Below are 20,084 nucleotides of genomic sequence, written 5' to 3' on the forward strand. Positions count from 1 at the left end.
ATTAGATCCCCTTGGATGGCCCCGGTTTTGGCCAGCTGATCAGCTAAGTCATTTCCAGTTTTGTCTGGTCCCTCTACTTTGGAATGACCCTTGATCTTCTTCCAATAGATGGTCATCCCCTTCGAGGTGACCAGATCATCAATGTTTTGGATCACCTTCCCATGTTTCAAGGGTTTGTTGTTAGCACATAACATGCCTCTGGTTTTCCAATTAACCAGGTGCTCCACGAACCTGTTCCGTACATAATCAGAATCTGTGATTATGACCAGTTCGTGGAGTTGGTGTATGACAGCAGTGAGGATGGCTTGATGCACAGCCATCAATTCTGCCACCTGACTACTTCGGGGACCATTTTTGTACCCAGCGGAGGGTTCTGGGGTCTCCTTCACCCATGCATTCCCTACGCCGGCCACCAGTTCTTTCTCCCCGTTGTTGTCAACATAGTAAGAGCATCCGTCCACATAGACAGTGGGCATTCCCTCACACTTGTCTTCTTCAAAGACTTTGTGTGGGGAATTAAGGTATGCCTCCATGTTGTCCTTGATTTTTAGACTTTCGTCCTCGAAACAGTTTTCTCTGGCACAATCATGCAAGTCAGCCAGACCTTGCGCGAGGGGACTCTTCTTGTTTTGGCCATATCTGACCTCCACAGGAAAGGCTTGCATTGACAGAATCCAGGAAGTAATTCGGGAATTACTCACATTTCCGGCCCGGATTCTGTCACTTTGGAGATATTGCAGAGGCTGGTGTGGAGTCTCCACTATGATGTGTTCCCCATGGATGAACGGGCGGTAATTCTTCAATGCCCACACCGTTGCCAGGAGTGCCTTCTCACAATCGTTTAATTTTTCCTCCACAGAGGATAAAGTTTTGCTCGCATAGGAGATTACTTTATTGACCTTGTCATGCTTTTGGTATAATACTGCCGTCAAGCACGTATTAGAGAACCCTGTCTCCAGGAAGAACTCCTTGTTTCTGACAGGGTAAGCTAGGCAGGGCGCTTGTGAGAGGCTTCTTTTGAGTTGTCTTACTGCCTCGGCTTGTTCTGGACCCCATTCCCACTTGACCCCCCCCCCCCTTCAGGAGATGAATCAGGGGTCTGGTGATCTCTGCGTAGCCCTCAATGAACTTTCTGCTGTAATTAGTCAGTCCAAGGAGGCTCCTTAGTTCCCGCAGAGTTGTGGGGTCTTTCAGTTTCTGAAGTGCTTCCACTTTCTTTTCCTGGGGACAGAGACCCTGAGGAGTAATCTCATGCCCCAAGAAATTAACACGGGTTCTACACCACTGTGCTTTCTGAAAGGAAAGTTTTGCTCCGGCGGCCCTCAACTGGGTCAGAACATAACGGATCTCCGCTGTGTGTTCCTCCACAGATGAACCTTTGATGAGGACATCATCTACATAAGCCAGGTTACCCCTTGCACCCAGGTCGGGCATGGCCTTGTGTAGGAAAATGTTGAATTCATTGCCGGAGTTGAGGTATCCGAAGGGAGTCCGGGTCCATGTGTACTGCTGGCCCCCAAAGGTAAAAGCCAGTTTGTATTGGTCCTCCCTACTGACAGGCACAGTCCAGTATCCATTGGTCAGGTCTATTGCAGTGAATACCTGTGACCCCTGGATCTGGGCCAGCCCTTGGTCAATGTAGGGCAGAGGCCATCGGGAAGTATGGACCCGTTTGTTGAGCTCCCTAAGGTCGGCGCAGAGTCTCCACTGGCCGTTTGGCTTCAATATTCCCAGCACCGGATTATTGAAGGTGCTGTGGACTGGACGGATTATTCCCCGGGACTCAAGGTTCTTAATTATTTCAGTAAGGGACTCCATGGATGCGAGAGGCAAGCGATATTGCTTCACAAACACTGGAGTCATGCCAGGGTCCATGGGAATTGTTGTTGTGTGGATGTCGGTGCGACCACAATCATATGAGTCTACTGCAAAGAGATCTTGGAAATCCAAGAAAACTTGTTTCAACTTTTGCTTTTGTTCCAAAGTTACACAGGCATCAGCTAGGTTGACTCTCTCTTCCGCCATTTGCCTGAAGCCTGGAAAGACTTCTGGTTTGGCAATGTCAGCGGCCTCCTCCAGCTGGGTGGAGAAGTCCCTGGCCAGAGTGCTGATTTGGACTGGAAGCCTCAGGTGGGAAAGGCAACCCTCATGGACCTGGAAAATCACCTCATCCCTCCTGAAGTCACAAGTCACATCTTCCTTACCATAAGGGCAGGAAGTGTACACCAGGAAGTTCCCCCCCATGCCGGGTAAAAATCCTGTCTGGTGTTGTATCGTCATCACTGTCACTGTCAAAACAGTCCTTGGGGATTGGTCCTAACAGTTCATTTCCTAGATCAATGGAAAAATGTCGGTCATCAACCGCCATTCCAATAATGGTGCCTGCGGCTGGAGTAATACTCTTTAAGTCGCTGTTATCCTCCTCTATTGGAATGGTGTCATGTTCTGTGTTGACTAATGGTGTTGGGTTTACCCCCAACCCTTGCTGTTGGAGAGAAGCATTTAGATGTATGTAAGCATCAGGGTTTTTCAAATGTTGTCCTTTTTTAACTTTCACTTCCAGGGAGAGTTGTCGGGTCCTTTCTGGGATGGTGACTTCCTCTTTAATCTGAATTTCAACTGCATAAGGTAGCAATTGAGCTGACCTAAATGCTTTTTCTTGATCATCAAAGCCCATGGGATTATCCGCTAATCGGGACCAAGCTTTGAAGTTGATTAGGTCCAAACTAATGGCAAAGCGATTGAGAATGTCACTGCCTAAGTAAAAGGTGGCAGTGACGTCTCGCACGACCCAACAATTATGGACTATGCTCTTGTTGCCAATGGAGATTTTGAGCATACACCTGCTTGGCAGGAGATGTTTGGAATTGGGTGCTTCCAGGTCCATTTCCCATTTATCTATCAGTTTGAATGTGGGAATGGATGGATCTTTTGGGAGTTGGCGGAACATGGCTTCGCTGATGAAGCTCTTACCGTTATTCAAACACACTCGGGCGAGAACAGATTCCTTCCCATCATTTAACTGAACAGGGATGAAAAACTGCTCTCCAATTTGCTGAACATCAGCCAGGCTCTGAGCTGATTTCACATCTTCCTGGACTATAGGAGTGGGAATGTCTGATTGTGAATTAGTATAGAATTTCAAAGTGTTTCCTTCCAGCGTGGAGTACCACTTTAAACTGGAAGGAAGGTTGATTTTCAGAAATAGAGAAGACCCCCCATCACCAGTCTGTTGTCCTACTGCTATTACGGTCACGTCTGGAATCTGGCTGTTCTGGAAGTGAAATTCTACTTGGTCAGATTTTTGCTCAACCATGTGGCATGTGCCGTTTAAATTAATATGGTTGACACTCTGTTTTAATTTAATTGGACGGCTAGTCTGTGTCCATAGAACCTTGTTTACGCAATCTATTAGGGGTGACAACCTTCTCAGGAGGTCATTCCCTAGTAAACAAGGGGTGCCCTCTGGGGTCACTACAATGACCGGGTGTTTCACCCTGTGCCGGCCAATTTTAATGTCCAAATCTGCGGTCCCCTCGACGGGAATTTCCTTCTCGTCAAAGTTCTGAAGCTGTCCAGGAAGAGGGGTGAGAGGAATTTGGTACTTCTCCCCCCTACCTGCATTCATTTCATCAAAGGCCCTTCTGGACAGAAGGGGTAGCTTGCGATCCAGTGTCCACCAGTGCCAAAATGGTGGCCTGCCCCTGTACTTGTACTCGGGCATAATATCTTTCCTCCTTCTCCTCAAGGGGGCACAGATAATGTACATTCTTGGACAACTGGTGGGCTAATTTTCTGGTTTTGGACATTGCAAGAGAAGAGATTTGGGCAGAATTCTGTGGAGAGTCTTGGGGATCTGAAAGAAAAAGTTGGCAACTGGAAATCGGAGCCATTGTGGGTTCCCCTGGTTCCAGTTCTGGGCCACCCCCCCCTTTTTGGAGGCAGTCACCAGGATGGGTTTGAACCAGGGGATTTTCTTGCTGTTGGTTCTGGGATGAGATGGTGGGCGGCGGTAGCTCAGTCTCCACATCTCCCCCGTCTGGATTAGCATCCCTAGGGACCCATTTTTCTTTGGGAGGAGTTCCCCCATCCCTGAAGGAGAAGATCCTTTTCCCAGGATCCTCTGAGGATCCCTCTCCCTCAAATTGGAAGATCTGTACCTCCTCCACAAAGTGGGTCTGTTTGGGTGTTTTGTTTCTCCTACCCCCTCTCTGCTCCTTAGGAGGCAGACTTTTAGGGGGAGGAGATTTTGTTTCCGGTTCCTGGTTTTCCAGGGGCTGTTTACAAGTTGGGAAGGAAGCTTCCTCCAAGGCTTTACACCCCCCTTCCCCTTGTACCTCCTGCCTGGGAACCGGTGGGTTATCAGGGTGCTGCCCCCATCATTGTTCTGGAGCACCAGGTCCCGAGTTTGGGGCATTCTGCGGTGGCATGCTCATCTGAGGGTTCTGTTGAGCCCTCAGTATGTGACCCAGATCTCGTGCCATATTTTGGACCTGGCGCTCAAGTTGTGAAACCCGCTCAGGCTGATACGGGGCTCTATTTTCTCCCCTGGGCTGATCCCGGGAAGGGTAGCTATCCCTTCTCTGGTAGTACCCCTGGTTGGGAAGATTTTGGTACCCCTCCACCCTTGGCCTCCCCTCTCCCGGATTAGGTTGTCTGGGCTCAGGGAATTGGGGAAAGAAGGATGGATGATTTTGGGGCTGGAAATTGGGTGGATACCTGGGGAAAAAGTTCTGCCCAGGATTTGGAGAATTTCTGCCCTCCTGGGGGAAGTTAGGAGGGAAGTTCCCCGGGTCAGGTGCTTGGCTGGATCCCCCCCCTTGGGCTGGAGGAGTCCACACATAACCCAGGATTGGTCGGTTTCCCTTGTAGCGGGGACTTACATAGTCAGGGGAGCGGGGGACCCCATTTGTGGGACTACCTCCCCGACTCCCTGTCTGTGACTGGCCCGAGGGCCTTCTGGGCTGTGAATTATTTGGTGCAGGCAGGTTTTTAGGCCCCCCCATCTCCAAATCTAAAACGGGGGCAACCTTTACCTCTGCCACCTTGGCAGCAGCAGGGGTGCTGTTGGTTTTGGGGTTTTTCGGCACATTATTTTTATTTTCGATAGGCTTCTGCACCTCATAGATCCGGGTAGCCTGTTCAATGACCCAGTCTAAAGATCTTTTCTCATGAAAATCTCTCACGTGCTGGGTCATTATGTATTTGGGTAAGGCATGGAAAAACATATTGATAAATTCTCTGCTATCCGTGCGCACCCTTCTGGTGGTCTGCGCAAAAGCACGTTTTAATTCTTGCGCAAACTCTTGTGGGGCCTGATCCTCCCCACATTGCAAATTGTAGACTGCCTTGCGAGCCTCTTGAGGATTTCTGTGAACAGAAAAATGTTTCAAGATGGCCGCCTTATAGGTGGACCATCTTAAATGATTTTGGTCCTCCAGCCCCGCAAAGAAACTGGAGTATTCTGGGGAGAATGTCCATTTGACGTACTGGATGCAGCTACTGCTGTCCTTCAAATGGAATGTCTCCATCATTTGCTCATAGAGCTCCAAGTGTTCCCATACGGAATACTTGGCGTTCTTATGATAAGGCGTGATAACACTCCTTATTGCCTTTATTTGCTTCAATGGGTCCTTAAGCAAGGCTCTTTTTTGCCTTATTGGCCTTTTTGGTTCGGGTAACCCTGGTCCATTCATCCTCTGACTCAGAGGCACTGCTCCCAGAGGTTCCTGTCTGATCTTCCAGGTTTTCCCGGATTCTGCGAGCCTGGGAATGGCTGGCAGAATGTGGGGACCTGGTCTCCTGTGTCCTGCGCCGTTCAGAGGAGTCTTCAGATTCCTCTTTGCTGACAGGATTTGATGGGTACTCCCCCCCCACTGACCTAACTGGGCAGAAGTTTTCAGGATGCCCTTAATGGGCCTATTCTCCTGGGGTTCCCCACTAAATTGCACTGTGCTTGGGTGCCCATACCCGGATGCCCGCCCATCCATTCCTGGGAGGTACTGGCCTATGAGCCCCATGCTTCCCGGCTGGTTAGTAATCTGCCATCTCTGTGGCCCGGTGCTCATGTGCGCCAGGGGACATGGGGGTGGCAGAGTCCAGGGACTGAGAGAGATAAAGGTCTCTGGTACTAGGGCTCCTGAGGTTATGCTCAGGAGTTTCCCTTTCCCAGCGAACCTGGTCTCTATCCGCCCCTGCTCCCTGTTGCAATGCAAGAGCCTGCGCCTTCAGTTCCTCAGTTAAGGCCTTACTAGACTCTATCAGTCTCTCCTGCACCGCTACCTGTTGTTGGAGCCTATCATTGTGCTGGCAGAGATCCTCATTCTCTCTCTGCGTTTCCTGATTGGTCCTGGAGCACTGGGCCAGTCTTTGCTGCAGGAGGGTTACCTCCTGAGTCCCATCCCTACTGGCCTGCTCCTGTCTTGCCAGAGCCGCCTCCACCCTCCTGGTGTGCTCTAGCAAGTCCTGGTGTTCTTTTTGGAGGTCACCCAGTCCCTGGTGGGCCAGGTGATTTTCTTCCATTTTTCTTTTTAAGTGGCAGACTTCCTGGCCTAAGGTGTCCCTTTCCTGACTAAGAGTCTGCATCTGTGCCGTCAGGTCGTCCCTTTGCCTTTGGAAGGCACCAGCTTTCTGGCGCTCCTGATCAAACTCTGCCTGGGTATCCAGGTCTTTCAGGATCAGTTTATTGCTCTCCTCTTTCTCTCTGTCTAGTTGGATTTGCAGGGTGGCTACCTGCTCTGTGCATGCCCTGTTGAAATTGATCTGTTGCTCCAGCTTTTTCTGGCTCTGCAGTAGGGAGTCCAAACTGTCTTGGCGTTCCTTCTGCAAGGCCAGAATTCTGGTATCCTGGTCAGCCTTTTCCTGTTACAGCACATCCATGTCCTCCTTTATTTTAGTGATGTACTGTCTGCTATCATTTTCTGCCTCCTGGCTCCTCTGCAGCCTCTGCTCAGAGGAGACCAGGTCAGATTGGACCTTTTCTAACGCCATCTGTTGCCTATTTGCCAGATCGTGGCCTTCAGCACATCTGTCTTGCATGGCTCCCATATATAGATACAAATATGCCGCTATCCTAACCATCTTGTCTTGTTCATCCTTAGCTTTAGGAGCCATGTATAGTTCACTCAGGGCCACATGTAAGGGACCCTGATCTCTCCATATATCTGACCCTGTTTCAGTGACCTGTTGCGTGATGGCCTGCAACCAGACCATGCGGTCCTGGTGAGTCCACTCACCTCTCACAAATAGCTTATGTAAGAGGTGCTCCCTCGCTATTTTCATGTCTACCAAGGTCGTCATTCTAGAGATTGATCTCTGTCCTGACTTACAGAAATTAGTCTTTTATTTTTGCAAAACAGACCTTTTCCTTAGAGTGTCCCTTTGAAGAGTGCTTTACAGCGTAAAACAGCGTGGTGATCCGACCGGTTGTATGTATCCCGTCAGTTAGCACACTGTATTAAGCTGCACAAGTGATAGATCTAACCCAGACGTCCGGCTCGAGCCCCCACTTTGTAAGAGGATTCAATTCAACACTACAGCTAAATCAATGCCTAGTCTGGGATACTGAATGGAAACCCTTATTGATATATCTTTATGTCCAGTTCATGAGTTCTGGATGACTACCCCTATATAACACCCCTCTCTTAGAATCCCCCTGACCCCACTGAGCCAAGAAGTAGTTCTGTTTTGCAAGTTTAAAAGGTTTATTTGAAAAAAAATTAACAGTATATATATTTCTGAGGCTTGTGGAATCTGCTTAGATCACATGCTGTGCATAGGCCGACATCTAGTGGAAGCTGCGGAGTATTACAGTTTGTTTTTCGAAGTTCGAAAATGGGCGTCGACACAGGCGTGCCAGTAATACTATCCCTAGTGTGACGTCCACTGTACCCAAGATCCCTCACGCGTCTAGGATCCTCAGATTGTTTTTTTCCGCCATACTGGTCGGAAGCATCTTGCGGAGTTCCCTGGCCTTAGCCATACTTTTGCTGATATTGTAATTTATAATTCTTATTCACTCCCTTCCCCACCCCAACGTCGACCCTCGACGACGGCTGGAGAAGTCATCGACCGTCGGCTGCTGCACGACGGATCTGGGCCTCGGAAGGCCGCTGGCCTCGGCCCGGGCCTAGTAGGCCGCTGGCCTCGGCCCTTGCAAGTAGGGAGAGTGGGGGGTGGTACATACTCTTCACTCTTTATATATAGTTACACCTTATATATTCCTACACTTAGCAGCCCGCTGCCTTAAGGTGCGTATGGAGGGTACCCCTTTCCAATTCTGCCCCAAGTGCAATCGCAAATACCCTTGGGTCGACAGGCACGCCACGTGCAATCTCTGCTTGCCGAGGGACCACCCCGAAGCGAACTGCAGAGCGTGTAGTAGGTTTAAACCTAAAACACTTAAGGACCGTTCGACAAAGCGTTGGGCCCACCACGCCAGGCAGGAGGCCATGGCAGCGGAGGGCGCCTCAGCGATGGCAGCGACGCCGTACTTTCGGACGGCAAGGGCATTACGGCGTCGAAAGACAGCCGGCGAGCGCAGGTCCCCGACCTCGGAAGGTCGTCCGGCAGGGCGGCTATGGGGAAGACTCCCGGCGACGCAAGCGCTACACACCTAACACACACTAAGCACACTAAGACCAACCGGACCTCGACGACGTCGACTTCTCGGAAAGAGGCACAAAAAGAACGGTCCGACTCGGTGTCCTCTGGGCGCTCTCGATCGAGATCGCCTCACGACGCAAGGCAATCATCCACTCTTGCCAAGAGTGCCTCGCTACACACATTAACGGAAGTTCGATCGTCGGGAGACGAAGACGACTTCCACCCCCAGACCGCGCACAAGGAGACAGGGCCCGCAATTAACACCTGCGAGGCGCCAAGCTCTAAAAACTCAGATACCTCTCCCGATCCTCGGCGCCAGGCGTCGAAAGCCTCTGGGGCCTCCAAGGGACAGGGGAAACATTTTTCCACGCACGGGGAAGGGGCAAAACAGCATAAAGCTCATTCTTCCCCTCCTGTAAGACCTTCAGCCAAGGTTAGGTCGAGCAAGGGTACCCTTGATAAGTCCCAGAAGTTACCCTCTAAAGTCATCCCCTGTTCCAGAGAATGGTCCAGTGAAGACATAGACAGGGTCATGTCAAGGATGTCTTCCTTGGCCGATTTTTACGATAAAAATCCAGATCATTTCCACACCCTCAGGTTCCTCGGACCCTATCCCTCTTAGTAAAAATCCCGGTTTGAAAGGCCGGACCCCCTCGAGGTGCAGCCTTACGCAACTCCATACTCTACTCCACACCACAGATACCAAGGGCAGCCTTTCTCAGAGAGTGGACAAGAGTTTGAAATTATGGAGGAACAAACCGGGACTGATTACTACGCGGATGATGAGGACCTGGAGGAGGTAGAAGACGACCATGAAATCTACAGGGTTGATTCCCCGGTAGAGAGCGAAGCCCCAGTTACCGACTCTCCAGTTGATAACCAGCCCCTCCTTAATGAGGTTCTCGCTCGCGCAGCAGAACATTTCCACATCGACACCCACGGTGTACAGGAGGAAAGGGACTTCGTGGAGGAGTTTGTAGGAGAGAGGAGACCGGTCGCACAGACCATCCCTATCCTCAAATCCATCCAACGAAGAATAGATCCTTCCCTGGTGAATCCTAACCTCACCAGAGCCGTCAACCCCAGAATCGAAAAGATTTTCCGGGCAGCCCAGTCTGACCCTCTGTATATAAGGGGACATCTTAAACCAGATTCACTAGTGGTTACCAACACTAGAAAGAGGGCTGGCACGTCCTTATCCTCATCAGAAGCTCCTCCCGACAAGGAGAGCAAAAAACTTTACGGGTTTGGCAGGAAGGTAGCCTCAACGTCCGCCTACCAAGCAAGGATTGCTAATTCCACCACCCTGTTGGCCAGTTACAACTGCCATCAATGGGAAGAGGTCGCGGCGCTCATTGCCTCTGCTCCAGAACCGTTAAAGGGCCAGCTGGCTCGGATCTCGGCAGAGGGGAGAGCCGTGTCTGGTTGCATTTTAAAAGCAACTTTCTACGCCGCAGACAACGCAGGGAGATTGATAGCAGAGGGTACTGTTATCAAGAGACATGCGTGGTTACGGCAGTCGGGATTCAAGACAGAAACCCAAGCTTCTTTAATAGACAAGCCGGTGGAACCCGACCTATTGTTTGGGAAAGCGGTCGAAGACGCACTTAAGAATGCCAAGGATGAATACGAGACTCTCAAATCCCTTGGCCAGCTTACCAACAAACCCCCTAACCAGAGGGGGAACAGTAATTTTCGTCGCCCACGCGGCCAAAATTCACAAAGAGGCAACTATGCCCAGGGACAGGGTACACAATGGAATAACAACCAGCAGTCTACCCAGAGTTACGGCAGGGGTAACGAGAGGTCGTGGAAGAGGCAGAGGCAGCCCCAACAAGGGAGGTGGCACGCCTCCACCAAAGCAGTGACGCTCAGTTCAGGGTCCCTTCTCACGCAACCCCAGTAGGGGGACGCATTTCCACCTTCACCCAGGCTTGGGAAGGGATCACCTCAGACAGATGGGTGCTGTCAACAGTATCCACAGGATATTGTATAGAACTACTGCAGCGTCCCCGGAACCACCCTCCACGACAAAGAATACCCTCCCTAGAACATCAAAAGATCCTTCTCGAGGAGATCGCCATTCTGCTAGAAAAGGACGCGATAGAACTCGTCCCAGGACACCAGGTAAACAAGGGTATCTATTCAACTTACTTCCTTGTGCCAAAGAAAGATTTAACAATGCGCCCAGTATTGGACTTACGGCCTGCCAACAAGTATGTCAAGCCCCAAAAATTCCGTATGACCACGCTACAAGAGGTAATCCCCCTCCTAAAAAAGGGGGATTACGTGGCAACCTTGGATATGAAAGATGCCTATTTTCATATTTCCATGCTCCCGGCGCACAGAAAATACTTGCGCTTCAAGGTGGACAGTCGCCACTACCAATTCAAGGTACTGCCCTTCGGGATAGCTTCAGAACCAAGGGTATTCACCAAGGTACTGGCGGTGGCAGCTGCACACCTACGCAGGGAGGCAATCCCAGTGTACCCTTATCTGGACGACTGGCTCATAACGGGGGAAACCCCAGGAATTTGCAGGTCAAACATTCAGAGGACTATCGACCTCCTCCACGAATTAGGCTTCTCTATCAACGAGAAAAAGTCAAGTCTGGTGCCAAGCACCTCAAAACAGTTTCTAGGAGCTATCCTAGATACTCCGAAAGGATTGACCTTCCCTTCGGAAGAGAGAATTCGGAATATACTTCTGCAAATTCCGCATTATCAGTCAGCTCAACAGATAACAGTACGCAAAGCTATGCGGTTACTGGGCATGATGGCGTCATGCATCTACCTGGTCCCCCACGCGCGTCTGCGCATGCGTCCCATGCAGGAATGGTTGGCGAAACAGTGGTCTCAGGCAAGTGGTCAGTGGGACGATCTAGTGGTCGTTTCGCCAACACTCGTACAGAGCTTACACTGGTGGACAAGAGAGAATCTCGCAAAGGGGAAACCCTTTTACGATCCGGAAGTACAGGCAGTGGTGACTACAGATGCATGCCTGACTGGGTGGGGAGCTCACCATCTCCACCACACAGCTCAGGGTCTCTGGTCTCACTCAGTAGCCAAGAACCACATCAATCTGCTAGAGCTTCTGGCAGTATTCCGAGCGCTGCAGGCGTTCGAGCCCCATCTACTGAACTTGTCGGTGCAGATCAAGACGGACAGCACGACAGCCATGTTCTATCTGAACAAGCAAGGAGGGACTCGTTCGCCAAATCTGTCCAAGCTTGCCCAGAAAATCTGGATATGGGCACTCAGACGGAACATCTTCCTGTCATCGCAACATGTTCCAGGGGAGCTCAATTCCCTAGCGGATGCTCTAAGCAGAGACTCCCTCCCAGAAGAACACGAATGGGTCCTTCACAGAGACGTCGTAGAAGATCTCTTCTCTCAGTGGGGTTTCCCCACTATAGACCTATTCACCACAAGCGAAAACAAACAATGCCCAGGATTTGCATCCAGGTTCCCCCAACCGGACTCCCAAGGGAATGCCCTGTGGATGAACTGGTCAGGGATGTTTGCGTACGCTTTTCCACCAACTCCTCTCATCAGGAAGGTGGTGTACAAGATGAACAAGGAATCGATGACGCTCATCCTAGTTGCTCCCATGTGGGCGAGACAACCATGGTTTCCACACCTACGCAGGATGGCGGTGTGCGAGCCCATCAGACTCCCAGCCTGGTACAACCTACTGTCCCAGCAACAAGGTCAAACAGTGCATCAGGAACCCAACTCTATAAACCTAGCAGCATGGCTCCTGAAGTCATAGAGTTTGGACATCTCAAATTACCACAGAGGTGTATGGACATTCTAAAAGAGTCCAGGAAACCAAATACAAGGCACTGTTACTTTGACAAGTGGAAAAGATTCGTTATCTGGTGCCAGAATAAACAAATCAACCCGGTTGATTGCACTCCTTCCAACGTTGTGACATACATGCTCCACCTGCTGGATGCAGGTTTGGTTTTTAACTCTCTGAAAGTACACCTGGCAGCCCTCTCGGCTTACACCACATCCCATAACAAGGTTTCGTGGTGGAAAGTACCAGTGGTTAAAGCCTTCATGGAAGGAGTAAAGAGACTTCACCCTCCTATTTCGAACCCACCGCCAGGATGGGACCTCAACGTGGTGCTAGCTAAGCTCATGGGACCCCCCTTCGAACCCATGCATAAAAGTAGTCTCAAACACCTGACTTATAAAACGGCCTTCTTAGTAGCCATTACCTCCATAAGAAGGGTCAGTGAAATTCAGGCTCTGTCAGTGCAGGATCCTTTCTTTACTATCCACAGGGACAAACTGGTTTTACGCACACACCCTAGGTTCTCGCCAAAATTCATATCCAAGTTCCATGTAAACCAGTCCATCGAGCTTCCGGCTTTCTTCCAAAACCCGCAAAGCTCGGCTGAGGTGAAACTACACACCCTAGATGTGCGTAGGGCGGTCCTCTACTATGTAAATAAAACCAGACCGCTAAGAAAAACAGATCAACTGTTTGTCTCCGTAGCTACAGGCAGAGAGGGGGATCGCGTCTCTAAGGGCGCTATCTCGAAGTGGATTATCAACTGTATACAGCTGTGTTACTCTCTTTCTGAAAAAAACTCTGCCTTTTACGCCAAGGGCCCACTCTACTAGAGGCATTGGGGCCACTCTGGCTTTCATTGCAAATGTTCCCCTCGACACCATTTGCAAAGCAGCTACTTGGAGCTCTATTCACACTTTTACTCAGCATTACTGCATTGACACTCATTCCAAGACAGATACACAAGTGGGACAAGCGGTTCTAAGACACCTGTTTGCTCATGACCCTTCTCACATCCCACCTCCTTCTTCTGGTACTGCTCGCTAATCTATGCACAGCATGTGATCTAAGCAGATTCCACAAGCCTCAGAAGGGATACATTACTCACCGTAATCGTATTTCTGATGCTTGTATCTGCTTAGATTCACATGCGACCCACCCTTCCTCCCCTCCGAGAGAAGGCGCATGATTGCTTGTAGTCTTACCTTCTGTCTATCTGCTTGGATTATCTGTACTCACGCTACTCCTCATGCTTCCTCATGTCAGAAAAAATACAATCTGAGGATCCTAGACGCGTGAGGGATCTTGGGTACAGTGGACGTCACACTAGGGATAGTATTACTGGCACGCCTGTGTCGACGCCCATTTTCGAACTTCGAAAAACAAACTGTAATACTCCGCAGCTTCCACTAGATGTCGGCCTATGCACAGCATGTGAATCTAAGCAGATACAAGCATCAGAAATACGATTACGGTGAGTAATGTATCCCATATCACACTTTTATAATGAATTAATAATTGAATATCACACTTAATCTGAGCAGTAATCAATAATGGATAGTCTGGCACTAGCACACTTCTTTATAATCAATGATGAGTGGGTATAAGATGGATAAGATAGCAACAATACTTTTATGGTTTCAAATAGATGCAATGTGGCATGAAAATGCAGTACAGAAAATAACTTGATAGGATTTCAGCAAAAGACAATGTAATCACTTTCTTGGACAATTCACCCCTCCCCCCCTTTATGCAATGTAAGGAGATGAAGATGAGAGCACACAGTTCTTAGGAATGCAATCAAATACAATTCAGTTCAATTCCCCCCAAGCAGCTTATACAACAGATAGGAGTTTTGAAACACAGGCAAAATGCTTTGAATATGGTGACAATGCAGTGAGAAATATGCTGAAAATGCTTTTAATTCCCTTCAGGAGGTTCAGGGTGAGCGGTATCTAGTTAATATTAGTTCAGGCTCACTCTAGCAATGATTCAGGGATGGTTCTTAGGAGGCAAACGAAATTTTAGCAGTTCAGGCAAAAGCTGCTGATTTTTACAGGTGGCTGAAATCGGGCCAAATCGCGGTAAAATTAGCGAGTGCGTGAATCGTGATTACGGAGACACTATAAGGAGTAGCAAGTCGTTTCCATGTTCTTTGGAAAGCCTAGATTCTAAGCTTCCAGAGGAAAGTTAAATCAAGTTCCTAGCACAAACGGTTACGGAGTTATGAACGATTTTGTGAAGGTTGTTTTTCGGATTTGAAATTTTAAAAAGTTCAAAGCGACAGGTTACAGCTTGCAGCTAGAAAATGACAGGTGACAGTTCTACTTAGGTTAAATAGATTGAATTATATTATATTAAACTAAGGGATATGTTCTGAGTTTTGCTGAGTACTCACAAGAGATTTTGGACACGGATCCGGTCACTGCGCACAGCACTTCACAGCGATCTGGTCTCCGGTTCCGAGTACAGCTCTGCTTTCTGGGTCACCGGCACTGCTCCTGGATCTTGGGTTCTGCTGGTCTAGTCTAGCACCGGTCTGCATGGCTCCTGGTCCCGCTACCGGTCCCGGCAATGTTCTAGGCAGGAAATTCAAACAGCTCGCCCGGCTGTTGATAGTTGGTTAGGTTTGCTGGATGCTGAGGCCTGCTGAGAAGAGTTCTCAGTCTGTGGGTTTAGGTCCTTACTTTGAGTTCTGGATCAAGTTCTTTGGAGTTTTAAAGTCTAAGTGTTGGATCTGGTGCCTTCTGGATGTTGTGTGGTCCGGCAGGGCGCGTTGCAGCCAATGGATTTCAATCTCTCCACCTGGGTTTCAATGTTCCTTTTTATATGTTTTGAAAGTGGGTGTGTGCGCAGCATCGCTAATCCAGACCCTCTCTCAATTTATCATTGGTCAAGCTTTCCTTTCTCTCTTGATTGGGGGAAAGAAGTGGAGTGTCAGAGCGATGTCATTATATGGCCTGCAGAAAGGACACTCCCCTGTCAAATTGCACACAAATCTATATTTCATCAAAATACACATTTCTCAAATACATAGTGGTTTATCATTGCATGTACATATCACATGAGGTAGTCTCTGTCCCAAATCTGCTCTTCCTGAGGGCTTGCATTCAAAAATGGCAACATTTTGTGCTTTTTAGTGGGTTTTGCAACATCAGATTTTTCTCCAGATTTATACACATATACACCCCCCTCCCACACATATCTCAGTAACTTTCCAGGTTGCTAGCTTAAATGCAATGTCTGCAATATCAATAAATAGCGGGGTTTTTCCTCAGGACATGGCACAGTTTCCCAACGCGTCTTAAAACGTGCACAGAAAAATCACAAGAATTATGGTATCATTTAAATAATTTTGACAAGTCCGCACTGTGAGTTATACATCTTTCTTAGAATCATATTCTGGCCAACAGGGGTGTGTCTTTTCAGGTCACATGGTGTAGAAACCAGTTTATCCAGTTTCTGCCAAGCTCAGAGACCCTGCCCCTCCCAGCTTCTGCCAAGAGGAAGCTATTTTACGCCCCCCCCCAATAAACCATCTGCCTGAGTCAAGGAAGGGCTTTGTTCAACCTCCTGCAGTCTGTAGGTGCTCCACCCCTAATCCAATTATCAGAGAGATGGCATATCCTTTTAGTGTGGGCAGCAGAAGGCAGCTAGGCCTCGGAACTGCTGTGGATCCAGTTTCACTCCAGTTGGGGGAAGTTGTCAGGCAGAATTCAGTTCCTTTAAGCCAGAATTTAGCTAGCATGTCACTTTTTGTTCCCAGTTTAAATCAAACATACAATTTTTACACATGCATCCAAAACACTGATTCTAAGTTCTAAACTATGACATTTCAACAGTGACAAACTATATGACACTCAAAAGTAGGTCACTCAGTTAATTTAAACATTTTCAATTTTTGGTAGTTTTAAATCCAGTTTCAGTTAGGCTGCTGCAGACCTGCAGAGCTCAGCCAGTCTTGTTATGAACATTGTTTTGGGGCTCTTCAACTTCCCAGATTTTGTATGCACACATACTTCATTCTGCCAGATGTCTGCTGGTGTTCAGTGAGATTTTTGGATATGTTGCAATGTTTGAAATAGGCATTTTGAGCTGGCATTCAGGGAAACAAAAGGGGATTTTAAAGTGCGGTTTTTCCTTTGGCACACATTTCACTCATGGCACCCCGGCCCATCCTGCTTGCACTGGTGGGTGGCAAGTTAGGCCACCATTTTAGTGTGCACAAACTGTGTGGTTCTCCTGGATTTTGGCGCACATGTGGGCTTTTTGGCCATCTTGGATTTTCTAATCCCACAGCACCAAATGTTGCAGCATGATAGCTCAAACGTGGGTCAGGACACCCAACAGGACGAGTGTCATTGGTTGGGGCAGTATGACCCAAAGTGACAGCAATAGGCTACACAAGCAACAATGCCGTTTTTAGCTTAAATCTAAACTGTTTTTTTTTTACTGAGGATTTCCAGCCTGACGACGGGCTATATTCATAACATGTGAATCCATGTAAGTCCCATGCTCAAGAACAAGAGTTACAGGTAAGTAACTTCATATGTTTTAGAGATAGCGATCCACATTGCTTTGCTGTCAGCTATGTTTTATTTTGTTATTTCCCACCATAGCTCTGTGTCATTTAGTTTTAGTTTGCTGTTTGTTCCTAAGGTAGTTTCAATTAAAGACGCTTTATTGTATCCTTCAGAAATGTCTGCCTGCTTTGGAAGAGCAGATCAAAGAAAAACTTCATGTTACCAAAGATGCATTGGACAGTTGTGGGAAAGGAGTACCTCATGCAGCAGGCGAGAAATTTGCATTCCTTGTTGAAGTAAGTAAAAGGCTGGCCGCAGCTGGGGTCAAATGGTGATATATTACTGGTGTCAGTAATGATAAAATATGATTGGAAGCTCTCATTAGTAGGGATTTACATGCCTTATTCATGCATATGGGCAGTCATTAAGTATGCTTGGTTATAGTATTCACAAAGGACTACATGTAGCATAGTCAATTTGTAAATGATACATTTAGTTGGTTGTTTTTCTCAAGAACGTGCACTTATGCCTGATTTTGTGGCCCTATGGGTACCAACTCTAAGCAATCCATATGTGACTATTGTCAATTCTTGCTGATGCACTGATCATTTTACATTAGTTGGTGGACTTTCCCATATGCTAAATACACTTACATATTATTGTAATTGGTATTAGCATAGTGCGCATCGGCCGCTGGCCTTGTAAGACTGTGGACTTGCCTGGAAACGTACAACAGAACCTAGGGGTGGTGTTGTATCAATATGCCATTGCAGTGTGCCCTAATTGGGATGTGTTGAATGTGCTGTCTGAGGAGGAGAAATGTGATCTGATCACGCAGATGTGTTCTTATTGCTCCCTCTAAAGAATGCAAGTTTAGTTGTATTTTGTCGATTTATAATGCTCACTGACGCAACAAGTGGCTTCCTGTAGCTGACATAACATTTAAGAATGAGAGGATTAGAAGTCAAAAGCAGCGGCAGAAAACCAAGTTCTTAATTGGCACTTGAAGTAAAAAAGGGTAGAAATGGCTTTCAGATTTGAGGGAAGGGAGTTCCAGGAAGCAGGATTTAGGACTAAAACAAGTGTTCACAATTACAGGAATAATGAAATCGGAGAACACAGGGAAGTGACCTATTAGAAGAGCAAAGACTCAGAAGGGGTGTCGTTTTCAGGCCTGCTTCAAATAAATTAAGACTTGGATAATACCAAAAATCAGACAGAGGGATTTAAATAAATTCAAGTGATTACCAGAAGCCAGTGAAGCTTGAAGAAAAAGGAGACATTTGGATGGTACAATGACGGTTAAAGATAAGACGAGGAGTGGTAGTCTGAAGGACTTGAGGATGCTTAATAGCATAGCAAGGGAAATTGTCAAGATGGGATTGAATAAGAGTAGATGCAGTAGAGATATGTGCTGAGTGGGAAAGATGTTTTATGCAAAGGAAGATAGAAGCTTCAAGTGGAGGCAAATTGAGAAATGTGGTGCATGAACGTTGAAAGGGTGTCTAACATCACGCCAGCTTTCTTGACCATGGGGACAGGATTGGGACAGGCTTATCTAGAACAAAGCTTGGAAGAAAGACACCAGAGATCTTCAGAACACCCACAGACAGAGCTTCTATTCTTAGCAGAGCTTTGGTGAAGAGAGTTTGTGTTCATCCAAGAATAGATAGAAGACAGACTAAGTTGAAACTTAGAGGCTGAGCTACCCGGCCACCCATCTAAGCAGATGAGGATCTAAGCAACATCAGCATGAATAAAATCTAGAACACAAAAGAAGCAATTGGAGGCAATAAGATTCAAGAAACTGGTTATAAATGTGATGGGGTGTCTGCCACAAATCACCACCTTTCGAATCAGTCTGAACTGAATGATGGATTTGGGTGTTTTCTGAGGCTTCCAGGGCTTAGAGCTTTGGCGCTAGGGATTTCCCTCTCTAGCTCGACTTTCCCCAAACTTTCCATCCTACCTTGCCCAGGCATCCGTAACAGGGATTTTAGTTCTATTGAACAGTGCCATCTGTCTGTCTGCTTCTGGCTGGGACTAACATTGTGTTTCCCTGAGCCGATGGCTATCTGTCTCCCTAAAAACCTCTATACTTTCCTTAACCCAGCCCACTTAGTGTTATTTAGGGTGTTGGGGATAGTGCCTCATTCTGCCCTGTAACACCTAATCGCCAAACGCGCACAAACGTGCTTGTCATTTCCTATGCTGCATCCGGATGTTATTCTGCTACCAACCATCTGCTGTCCCTCCACCCTTACACTCCGCCTTCCTCCCTTCACCCTTTGATCTTACTCCTCTTCTGACTTTTAATTCCTCTACTCACTACTATCACTACTGCCTACTCTCTCTGGTGTTGTACTCTCCTTCCTCGGTCCTACTACTCCTCCACCACTACTAGCATCTTCCTGCTCCTACTGCAATACTGCTTCCCACCATTACCACCTCTCAGCCACCACCACCAACTTTTATTACTACTACTCCTCCCCGTACCTTTATTACCACTTCTCTGCTACTGCTTCTCCCTGTCTCCTACTCTCACTACCACCTTCTACTGCCACAGCCTACTACCACCTCTCACTCCCACCATTATTTCTCTACACTGCTCCTACTCCACTCACTCCTTACTCCCACACTCAAACGATTCACAGACCCCTCTCGTCAATGCCGTTGCACTCCTGTCGAATGTTCCTTCTCTGATCTCTCAGACGTCCTCCTCCGCCTCCTTTCCTCACCCAACTAACCCACACTAAACCATTCACACACACCTTCTTAAATACTCCACCGCTCTCAAGGATTGGACTACATACCCCGTCAAATCACTTCCAGGGGAGTGTGGCTGGGGAAGGGCTCATAGGCGTTGAAGGGTTTGTAAGGCCTGCCCCCTTATCCATGCAGACTGGCCTCATTGTATGGAGCCTGTACTGACCCCCATGGACCAGTTGTTCTCTCAGGCCTCCCTGAAGGAATTTTCTCCTTAAAAGTCTCCCTGGTGAGATAGTGGTATTGCAACTATCCTGGCCTTCCTGGGGGCCTTTCTTTAATATTAAAATCCCCTGTGGCTTTGTGGGGCCCTGATTGATATGGCCTTCGTGGAGGCCTTTCTCCCCTAGTAAATATCCCTGGTGGGCTAGTGGATCACTTTCACATGTG

At 48.1% G+C, this 20,084-nt stretch overlaps 1 protein-coding gene across 1 annotated transcript in view; it reads left to right on the plus strand.

Moving 5' to 3' along the window:
• LOC138525817 (interferon-induced GTP-binding protein Mx1-like) overlaps positions 1–20,084 on the plus strand; it is a 1,137,278-nt gene that overhangs the window by 540,469 nt on the left and 576,725 nt on the right. Inside the window, exon 7 of the mRNA XM_069636045.1 lies at positions 17,102–17,224. Within this exon, the coding sequence (XP_069492146.1) occupies positions 17,102–17,224 (123 nt within the window). The remainder of the gene's footprint in view (positions 1–17,101; positions 17,225–20,084) is intronic.

Source organism: Ambystoma mexicanum, chromosome 7p (genome assembly GCF_040938575.1).
Source record: "Ambystoma mexicanum isolate Mex_15411 chromosome 7p, UKY_AmexF1_1, whole genome shotgun sequence".
Lineage (NCBI taxonomy): Eukaryota > Metazoa > Chordata > Amphibia > Caudata > Ambystomatidae > Ambystoma > Ambystoma mexicanum.